The 10,739-nt window shown below is 55.1% G+C and overlaps 1 protein-coding gene across 2 annotated transcripts; it reads left to right on the forward strand.

Moving 5' to 3' along the window:
• Positions 1-583: 583 nt before the first annotated feature.
• CXCL12 (C-X-C motif chemokine ligand 12) lies at positions 584-10,069 on the forward strand. 2 transcript variants are annotated; one of them, XM_047072641.1, is made up of 4 exons: positions 584-678; positions 4,723-4,840; positions 7,210-7,296; positions 9,976-10,069. In XM_047072641.1, the coding sequence occupies exons 1-4, from the start codon at positions 618-620 to the stop codon at positions 10,067-10,069; spliced, it is 360 nt and encodes a 119-aa protein (XP_046928597.1). In that variant the 5' UTR covers positions 584-617. The 2 variants fall into 2 exon arrangements, with proteins under 2 accessions (XP_046928597.1, XP_046928598.1); XM_047072642.1 differs by lacking the exon at positions 9,976-10,069 and having other exon boundaries at positions 7,210-7,379.
• The last annotated feature ends 670 nt before the right edge of the window (positions 10,070-10,739 follow it).

The raw sequence follows: 10,739 nt of genomic DNA on the forward strand, positions 1-10,739 counted from the left end.
TGGCGTTGGCTTGAGATGGCAGTCGCGCGGACTGCCCGGACTGGTCTCCTTCCCTTAGGCCTAGTTTGCGGGGCACCCAGCGCAACGCGAGCCTGGCCCGGTGGTCACCTCGAGCTTCTAGACTCCGAAAACGGGACGCTCTTGGCTACCTCGGGCCTCGGCACACATCGACTCGTTTGCTTCTCTTTGGTCCCCCTTCAGTTGCCGCCTCTGGGACTCCATCTCTCCACCTGCTCAGTGGGCACAATAACCAACGTTTAGCCGAGCCTCCCTGCGCGGCTGCGTTCCTCGCTGTAGGTCGAGCCCTACGGAGCAGGGCCCAGCGGAGAGGAGAAGGTCAGAGGCCCAGGCACACCGCAGCCCCTGGAGCATCCCGGGCGCGGAGAGGGCGGGAGGGGACGGGACGGGCGGCGGTGTGGGAGGGGGACGCGCGCCGGAGCCCCCCGCGGCCTCCCGGCGGCAGCTCCAGGCCCGCCCCTCGCCGCGCGCCCCGCCCCGCCCCGCCCCGCTCTCGCCTCTAAAGTGCCCGGCGCGCGCCTCCCGCCGCCGCACTTTCACTCTCCGCCGCCGCGTTCGCTCCGAGTCCCGCCTGCGTCCGCCCGCCGTCCGCCGGTGCCATGGATGCCAAGGTCGTCGCCGTGCTGGCCCTCGTGCTGGCTGCGCTCTGCCTCAGCGACGGTGAGTGCGCTCGGCTCCTCTGCCCACGCCCGCCCCGCCCCGCCCCGCGCTAACCCAGCTCGCGCCGCCTGGCACCGGGGAGGTCGAGGCAGGCCCCCTTCGCGGGGCGCGCCGCTTGAAGCCCCGAGCGGAGCAGCCACCACCCGCCCTGAAGCTTCGCACTCCGCATCTGGGCTCGGGGTCCCGAACGGTGGGCGGCCGCCAGACCCGAGCGGCTGCCCGGGGTCGGACCGGACAGGATAACTGGCTGGGAGCGCGCCGGGGGGTTGGGGAGTGGAGCGGGGTCGGGAGCCTTCGGCGCCGGGCTCTGTCCCCCCTCATCCCACCCCTCACCCCCACCCAGCCAGTGTCGTCCAGCGCGCGACTCGGTGTCTCCAAGCAGAGGGACTCCGAGGCCCCGCTGCGCCGGGTGCTGGAGAGGCGTGTGCGAGAGAGCGCGTCGCGAAGCGGGTCTCGCATCGCGACGCGCTCGTGGTGGCGGTGCGGTCGGGTGCTGCTGCGCGGCGTCCCCTTTAGGCGAGGCTGGCCCTCTCTCTGCACCCACCCTAGCTCGGTTTCGCGGGCGAGCCAAACAGAGCAGCTGTCGGGTTTGCGCCACCCGCGCGGTCGCGCTTCTGCACAGCTCCGCGGTCCGCAACGACGCGGCTAACCCGGGCGCGCGTCCAGCCACTGCTTCCTTGCCTCTTCCCGGGGTCACCGAAGAGAGGCCCAGGGGCCGCCGGGGTGGCTCGTGCCCCTCCCCTGTCCCCCAAACACACCTGCAGACAGGCGCCTTTGTCACCGGCCAAGCCATCGCTCTTCCCTCAGAATGAGCGCTGCAACAAAGTTCAATCGCCAAGGCCTTAGGCCACTGGGAAAGGTGGTGTCCTGTTTCACTGGGAGAGGGAGAGAGCTTTTTTTTTTTTCTTCTGAAGCTTAAGAGAAACCTCGCTGTCCTGTCACAGGACACCACTGCTGCAAAACAAAATAAACTGTTGGCTTGAAACACACGAAACAAGCCGTGTTAGTCAGGCCACGCTGTCCTTTCTTGGCTGCGAAGTTGCCAACAAAGCCTGCACAGGCTTGAAGGACACTTGGTGTGTTCCGTGGGGCAGCTGCGGGGCCTGAGAGCCTGCAGCCCTAGGCTGGGCTCCAGCCGCTCGCTGACCCTTTGCATCGTCCCAGGCAGTGGCCTGGGAGCCGGTGTGGGTAAGGTGGGCATGACTGCAGCCTCCAGGCAAGAGGGCCAGGGCTAACAGGAGTTCATAGCTGACTGCCTGGAAAGTGTTCTTTAAACGTGTGGCAAGTTGCTGGACAGAGCTGCAGAGGGACTGGATGGAAGGCAATTTAGATTTTACCTCCTAAGCCGAAAGAAAAAGTATGTGAGGCTGAGTCTCCTTGCCGAAGCCCTGGGACATGGGGGACACTCTGGCTTGAGCATTAACAATTTGAGTGTCTGGTGAGAGTGGAGGTGTCATTCTGTGCCTCTCAGGGAAATGGTGCTTCCCCAAGCTGTCCCACTCCCCTGGGGAGCTGCAGAAAGGACAGGAATGCAGGGACCCAGGTGTAGCTGGCCTGGAAGGAGCACAGAGGGAGCAGGGGCCCCCACTGACAGACTCATCTTGGCCCTGGGAAGGGTTGGTTGTTTGTCCTTCTGAGTTGCCCTCTTAGCAGCCAAGTGGCCAGATCAGGGTCTCGGGCTCTAGGTCTGTCTGGTTCTCCTTGCATGTATAGGCTTGAATGTACCTCTTGACCTCCTGGAGCCTGTGGACCTATACCGACTTCAGAACTGCACTTGGAGATACCCTTGTTCAGGGTCAGGCTCACTCTCCTGCCCTCCCTCCACCTGACTTCAGCCAAGCAGCTGGGCCCCTAGATGCCCTGGACTTTCAGGGGTTATATGCATCCAGGCCAGGCTCCATTCTGAGGCCCGGTTGGAGAGGCTGGCCAGGGCTCCTGTCTCTGCATTGGAGTGGAAGATTCTCTTGTAACTGCTCCTGAACAGAGCCAAGTTCACCGGGTCCCAAGCCGTAACATCTAGGCCAATCAGGTGTCAGGCCTATATGCAGAGTCACATCCAAACCAGTTGCAAAAGTTAGTAATGTTGACAAAAAGCTGGAGGAGAGAACCCCAGGTGAGTTCTCTAGTAAGAGCCCTGGGCGCTCTGTCCCTTTAAAAAACCTATTGAAATTCCCCACTTGATAGACAGGCAACTGGGTCCTGGGAGCAGGAATAAGAATTGCCTTTGAAGGAAATGGATAATCCCAGGGGGTAAAAGGGGGGAAAGGAGAGAAGAGAAAGCCTGTGTTTTGAGCTCTGATTCAGCTCTGATTTCTGGCCTGATCTCCACTACTTGGTTAGTGGAGCCAGAAAAGCTTCCCAGACATGGGAGAGCAGCAGCCCCCACCAGCAGCCCCCACCAGCAGCCCCCCACCGGCTAAAGCACTCACACTGTGTCCCTTTCAGCCTGCTGCGCTGGGGTTGGGACCCTTCCTGTGTCACCACCCAGCCCCAGTTCCCCAGTCCCTAGCCAGCTCTGGAGGACACATGAGCATTCCAGGGAGACTGGAGACAGGACACTCCGAGGGGGAGACTTTGGCTTCTCCTTTACCCAGACCACCTAGCCCCCAGCCCCGGGATGGCTTTCCCAGGCGATCTGGTTACAGGGCAGCATGCGCAGTATGGTAACATGTGCTACACCCAGCATCTACCACAGGGATTGGGTGTAGTTGCTGAAAGCCAGGCCCCAGCAGTGACTTTCTGGAGTAAGTTCGGGTATACATTTGAAGACTGCTCCAGGGACCCTTCCAGGGCCCTGAGTCACTGAGCACCCTGAAGTCAGGCTTTCTCCTTACTGGAGTTTAAGGATTCGACTTTGATCCTAGGGGGCCGGGTGGTCTGCTTTTCCCCTGACTGGGCTAAATAGGCTGCTGTTTGCAGGCCATGCCATCTCTCAACTGAACACAGCTTCTGGAAAAATTAAGTCCCTTACAAGGTGTCCTGCAGCTTCCCCAGGTCTCTTGCTCCAAAATGCAGAACTTCAGAACCACCGGGAGGCCTCTAGGAGCTCTGTAAACAGGGAAACTTTTTTTTTTTTTTTAATCTCTGGACTAAATATTCTCAGACATACATTTAATCCCTGATGAAAGGATCCACAAATTCAAATAATTTGGGGTATTAAGTAGGGCTTGGATAAAATCTGCAGAAAAGAAAAAAAAAAAAAAACCCACAAAGATCCCAGCCCCCCAGGGCTTGCAATTCTAGACTTAGAGGGTGAGTGGTGGGTTCTGCAGGAGCCCTTTGCTTATTTAAACTAATGAGTGTCAATTATGGCATTTTGCAAATTGGTGAATTGGCAAACAAAGAGGTAATACAACCCAGGAGGCTGGAGCATCCCAGCACAATGAAAGCCACTTTTGACTCCAGTCCTGATAATCTCCCTGCCTTCAGGGGAGTGCCTAGGAGAAGGTGGACCCTTGGCCGGCCCTCTGGGGACTCCCAGGTAGGAAGCCTGCCAGGATTCTTTTGTGGCTGCCTGGGTTTAAGGTGAATGTGAGGAGAGAAGATTGCAGGTGGGGGAGGGCAGCATTCCCAGGGGAACTGCTGCTTCTGGAGCCTTCTGCTTCCCCTTCCTCCTTCCCTGAGGGAGAGGAGGGGGAGGGGGGTGGGGTGGGGGGAGGCTTTTCTAGTTGGCCCTGGAAGAGTTTATTTTGCAAAGAATAACTGGGAACCCCAGTACCTTGGACTGAAACAGTTGTCTCCTGGGATTAATATATTTTAAGACACCGAGCAGGGGGCTTCTTCTAATTCCCCTGCCCCCTAGGATCCAGCTCTCTGAAGGTCCATTTACCCTCTGGCCCTATGGAGGCTCGGGCCTTCGCCCACCCAGAGCTCACTGTGCTGCCCAAGAGGTCTTAGCAAGGATGCACCCGTGACCCGTCCCATAGCTCTGGATCCTGACATCATTCCACCACCTTAACCCTTGGCCGCAGACACATCCACACATATATCCCCAAGGTCTGGCAGGATCATAACAAACTGCGTTGCTTCCATCACCTCTTCTAGGGAAACCGGTCAGCCTGAGCTACAGATGTCCTTGCCGATTCTTCGAGAGCCACGTTGCCAGAGCCAACGTCAAGCATCTTAAAATCCTCAACACTCCCAACTGTGCCCTTCAGATCGTGTAAGTCTCAACATCATCTTCCAGGAGTGTTGCCTCTAATGGGCATAGTAGCACCTAGCTCAAAACTTGTAAACGCTGGAGAGCCGACACATGCTGAGCCACCAGCCTTGAACTTGGCATAATTAGAGGCAGCTGTGATCACCACCAGGCCTGTGAGTAAGCTACCAGGCAGGAGTTTCAAAAGCCACTCTTACCCTTGGCACCCCGCTGTGCCCCTAGCCTTTCTTGTTTCTTTTTTTCCAAGTTTCCTCCTTTAGCACAGGAAATGGCAGTACAGTTGGGTGCCTCCAGACTAGAGAAACACGGGCTTCACCAGAGTTTCCTCTGAAGTCCAGTAAATTAGCCAGCCCTTTGCTAGGAACAGTTGTCTGTCCTGCCAGTCTCCAGGCTTTGGTGATCTAAATCCATCCTTTAACACACAGCAAAATCTCACGAGACCCTTGGGGCGCCTGGGTGGCGCAGTCGGTTAAGCGTCCGACTTCAGCCAGGTCACGATCTCGCGGTCCGTGAGTTCGAGCCCCGCGTCAGGCTCTGGGCTGATGGCTTAGAGCCTGGAGCCTGTTTCCGATTCTGTGTCTCCCTCTCTCTCTGCCCCTCCCCCGTTCATGCTCTGTCTCTCTCTGTCCCAAAAATAAATAAACGTTGGAAAAAAAAAAAAAAATTAAAAAAAAAAAAAAAATCTCACGAGACCCAAATTCAGGCCAAGCCTCTAACCACTGGGTGAAACTCAACATTTTCAGCTCACTTAACGGCGTTTTCTCCCACACAACCCACGAGTTTTTGCTTTGCTGGCGTTGAGGGCAGCTGTTGATATTTGATTTCATTCATGTGCGGAACGAGGCAGACTGAAGCGACACCTATACAACACACAAAAATCGCTCGCCTGGGCTGCAGGAGGCGGGGCGGGGTTCGGGGAAGAGAGCCGCTCGCGCCATTGATTGCTTGGCCCTCGGGCGCTCAGACGCACCCATGCTTGCACACAGCGCCTTGTGGTCATGTGGCTAGACGCCGAGGTGCTGAGGCTCAGGGTCTCTCGTGGGGAGCTCACCTCCCGGAAAGCCCCAGTGCTGAGAACGGGGCGGGGGCACAGCAGTTGGAATGAAGGCTGCAACTGCCACAAGCCTTTTCCACCCGATACCAACTGTTTTTAAGTTTGGTTTTGTCGTTTTTTGCTAGCCTTTGCTGCCTCGGACGTGTTTGTCATTTACAGGATGTTTTAGACCCACTAGAAGATGGATGTTTTTTTCACTTACTTTCTTAAAATCAATACTGCCTCCCCTTTGAGAAGTGTTGTATCAGACATTGAATTTAGCGCCATAGACCTGCTTTGCGGTTCAGATTACACAGGTCCACCTGCTAGGAATGCACCTTGAAGTTGAAGAAGCCAGACATGATTCGCTGGTCTGGGCAAACACAGGATTAATTCATAAGCAGTGGCAGCCAAATTCAAACTCCTTGCTCTGAACCGCACTCTTCCTCCGCGTATGTCAGTCACTTGACAGGCAGGCTGCGTGACGTCCGGCGGTGTCCCCAAGCCACTGTGCTGGCCTTAGTTGTCCACACAGAGCCGTGTGTGGCTGGGCAGGGAGTCCTCAGGCTGCTTGAGATTGCCTGGTACCCAGGGCTTTAGGGAGGGGGACCTGGAGAGGGAAGTGTGAGTGGGGCAGAGACCTGGGAGGAAGATGCCCTTTGAATTTGTAAAAAAACAAATGTGACCATGGAACATTGAGGGAACTTGTAAACCCTCCCTGGAAACCATTTTCTGGCAAACTACCTGCACCGTCCCTCCCTCACTGCCCTGTCACCTCTCTTCCCCAGACTACCGCAGTACCTCTTTGCAGGCCTCCTACCTCCAGGCTTACTCTTAAGTCTGTCCACCACGTACTTTCAAGATGATCCATCCAAATAAGAATCAGCCTTTATCGCTTTCCAACGTAAGCCCCCACGATCTTACAGAGAAAGTCCCACTCTTTTGCCCTTTACACCTGGCCGCCCGCTTCTTCCTCCACATCCTCTAAGCAGGTGCCCCCTTGGTGCCTTTGCTCTTGCTTTTCTCTCCCCCTTGATTTCACTTGCCCAGCTCCCTCTCCTCCTTCAAAGGCCAACTCAGATGTTCCCTGTGGTGCATTCTCCCTGGACTCCCCTGGAAAGCCTCTTCTCGCCTTCCCCTAGCTCTGCGGCAGGACTTGCCACAATGCTAGGAACATGTGTCCCCGGCGCACCCTGAGTTCCTCCCGAACCCGAGCCCGCCGAGTGGGACACGTGGCACCGGGGAGGGCCCTGACGCGGGCGTCAGAGGAGCGGGTGCCCAGATCCCAGCGGCGCCTTCTCCGTTCAGCCACACACTGTCGCCTCTTCTGTTTTGGCAGGGCGAGGCTGAAGAACAACAATAGACAAGTGTGCATTGACCCGAAATTGAAGTGGATTCAGGAATACCTGGAGAAAGCTTTAAACAAGTAAGCACAACAGCCAAAAAGGACTTTCCGGTAGACCCACTTGAGGAAAGCTAAGACCCGTGTGGCAGATGGAAGGGCAAGGTTGGGGGAGGAAGGCCTGCATGGGGGGGACCAGGCGTGCCTTGGGGGTAGCGCACTGACCTGGGAACAGGCTTGAGGTCGGCCCGGCACGTAGACACCCGCATTTATAGCCTATGGTACGATACCGCAGCTTATGTCCACCCGAGCCCCATACCCTTGCGCACTGGCTGTTCTATAACTGGGGTTTTTCTAAGAAATTCTGTTGTACCAGCAGCATTTCCCGCTGTCGGTTCTCTCGTAATCCTCATAATCACATCATTCCCATTATCTTTTTTTTAATCAATGATGACTTCACGATCTGTATTTGGTTTTGTTGTGGAGCTTTTCTTCCTTTGCCCCTGGGGCATCTGGGCACAGTCAGGTGACAGGCCAAGCATGGAGCTCAGAAAAGCGTCCTTCCTCCAGACTCAGAGGAAGACCGTGCGCGGCTCCCGCAGTGGGTGCCCGTCCTAGAATGACAGCCCAAGGTGACCCTCTGATACTGACCGGTGCTAGGCCACGGCCACCACCTCCACCCTCTCCTTCCAGCTCAGTGATCGGATCTGTAGGCTCCATGTAGAGGCTACTGTCGCTGGGGACTGTGCTCAGAAACCCTGTCCCGGTCATTCCCAGGCCTCTCCCTGCCTCCGGCAGCATGCTTTTATCTTGCTCTGCTTCCCATTTCTGTACATGCTCAGTGGGAGGAGAGGGATTGCTGGGGCCCCCGCCCTGCAGCCCTCTCCTCTCTTCACCCTCCCCTCCTGCTCAGGCCCTCTGTGAGAATCTTCTTTGGCCTCTGCCTCCAGAACGGGGCTGGCCCTCTCCGGGGGTGGGTGGGAGATGCTGTCTCCGCCTTCCCTGAAAGGCAGGTCTTTGCAGAGTCCGATGCAATTTTCAATCTGAACTTGTTTCGAGGAATTTGGTTCTGTGATTGCCTCCGAAGCTTATATATGCCACGGAGGCTCTGTACACCCTGAGGTGTCTGAAATCCGAAGTGGAAAAACGAATGAATAAATGAGCCTCTTGCCACTAACCCCTCCTCCTGAAACCACAGCATGGTTTCAGGCTCCAATCAGAAATGTTGGCAAGGTGACATTTCCATGGTAAATGTGATCCACAGATGGGCCTAGTGGTATTTGTAACTTTCTGCAAGGCATTTTTTATATATTTTTTGTGCACATTTTTTTATGTTTCTTTAGAAAACAATTGTATTTCAGAATATATTTATAGTCGAACAATTCATATATTTGAAAGTGGAGCCATATGAACGTCAGTAGGTTACCTTTTCTCTATTATCTTAAACTACTGGCAATTTGTAAAGAAATATATACGATCTATAAATGTGATTGCAGCTTTTTAATGTTTAGCCACAGTGTATTTTTTCACTTGTACTAAAATTGTATCCAATGTGACATTATATGCACTAGCAATAAAAATGCTAATTGTTTCATGGCATCAGCCTCCTACTGGATGTGGGAATTTCTTTACCTGAAATAAAATCCATTAGTGGTTAGACACGGGGCTCTGATACCTTTCTGGAGTTTATGAAGATAAGGTGGCCTGCTGGTCAGGTGCCTTGAATCTCTCTTGCCGAGTTCACATGTGAGCACGGGCCTGGCTCAGGAGCAAATGAGAGCTGCAACTTAAGTTTTTGAGCCTTTTGGTTTTTTTCTTTCTTTCTTTCTTTCTTTTTTTTTTTTTAAACCCAATGGAAACAACAGTGCTAGTTTTCTGAAGAATAATATTTGACTCACTAATTCCTCTTCCCCTTCCTCCTCTTCCTCGGTTCTCCTAACACCCCCACGTAATCTCCAGAGACTCAACTCTCATAATATCCAGCTTTCACATTCTCCCATGTAAAAATCCCATAATTCCAGGCCATGGTTAATAGAAAGCCTGCCCAGGAGCAGGTGGCCTTACCCCATAAATCATTAAATACCATTCAGCTTGAATCATTTTAATGTGACAGTCATGAGCCAGTTGTTCTAATCAAATTCTGCTAACCAGCTCTCTTCCTTGCTCTCCAGAACAATCCCAGTCATTCCCTGGGGGGAGTCCCCCAAGCATCCAGAAAGGAGAAAGTGGCATCAGGCTGCCTTCTTTCTCCTCTCCTGGATGGCCATCTGAATGTTGGGTCTCTAACCTCCAAAGCATGATTCAGTTTGAAGCGCAGGGTTTTTTTTAGCTCGAGCAGGGAGTTCAGCTCTGCACTGAGAAGGAAGGAAGGCTGAGTAGATGGGATTGAGGTGAGTTAGAAGGCCAAGTCCAGCCTGGCCCTGGACTTCACACCCTTCACAGCCTATCAGATGTGAGTGCCTTTCCAGGTTGGAAACCTCAGGCCATAGCTGGAACCAGGGCCAGGTTGGCAGGTTGGCCATGGCGATAGCCAGGTCACAGATGTTCTGGAAGGCTGGCCAATATTTCTCTTGGAGTCAGGGGGAAAATGTCTGTTTTATTTTAAGGAAGTACTGGTGGGCCGTGCTTTGCCCGGGGGCCTCCAGGCCTAAGACAGAAGACAGGGTTGAGACTGATCCCCAGGCCAGCGTGAAATAGTGTGCAGACTGAGACAGACCCCGGTCCCTTTCAACGTCATTAATGGTTCTACTGATTTTATCTAAGGGGGCGCAGAGAAGAAAAAATGGGGAAAAGAGAAAAGATAGGAAAAAAGAAGCGACAGAAGAAGAGAAAGGCTGCCCAGAAAAGGAAAAACTAGTTCTCTGCCACTTCGAGATGGACCGCAGTGCGCGCTGCTCTTGTCTCTCCGGCGCTTTGTAAATTTGCTCTAACCCTCCTCCAGGGCACACGCCTTGCCTTCCGTGCAGGTGCTCAGACCTTCCTCGGAGGAGCGGCGCTCCTCTGGCCACACTGGCTCCCGTGTTTAGGCGCTTTTTAAGGCCCTTCCTGGTCTGCTAAGTTATGAAGAAAGTAGTTGTGCCGAGACTGGGGTTGTGGTCTGGGATGAGGACACTATGCTCAGGACTGTCTCGAGCGGCCCGGGGTCTCCGGCCTTGCCCTGGGCTGCTGAACCCCCACCCGGCCCTCCACTCCCTCTCCCAGAAGGGCCGGTTCACCGGCACACCGGCTCACACACTCACAGCGTGACTTCCTGCTGAGGCCAGAGTGCAGGCCTGGCCCGCACAGGGCCATCTGCTAGCACAGCAGCGGCGCCTCGGCCGGCCAGGGCCTTCTGCCCTCCCCTTGACCACGGCGGGTGCTGCCCGGCACAGCCTTCGTGGGGCCCAGCTAGCTATGGCCGTGCCTTTTACAGGTGGTAACTGACTCTTTCCCAAGGGGCCCTCCACCCCTCTGCCACCTGGGGTGGGACTTCTCCAGCACCCCCGTCCTAGCCCTGGGGCTGTGAGAGCGGCTTTACCTCCGAGCAG

Source organism: Lynx rufus, unplaced genomic scaffold (assembly GCF_022079265.1).
Source record: "Lynx rufus isolate CCGP_SWC_20201006 ecotype Redwood Valley unplaced genomic scaffold, mLynRuf1.p SCAF_11, whole genome shotgun sequence".
Classification (NCBI taxonomy): domain Eukaryota; kingdom Metazoa; phylum Chordata; class Mammalia; order Carnivora; family Felidae; genus Lynx; species Lynx rufus.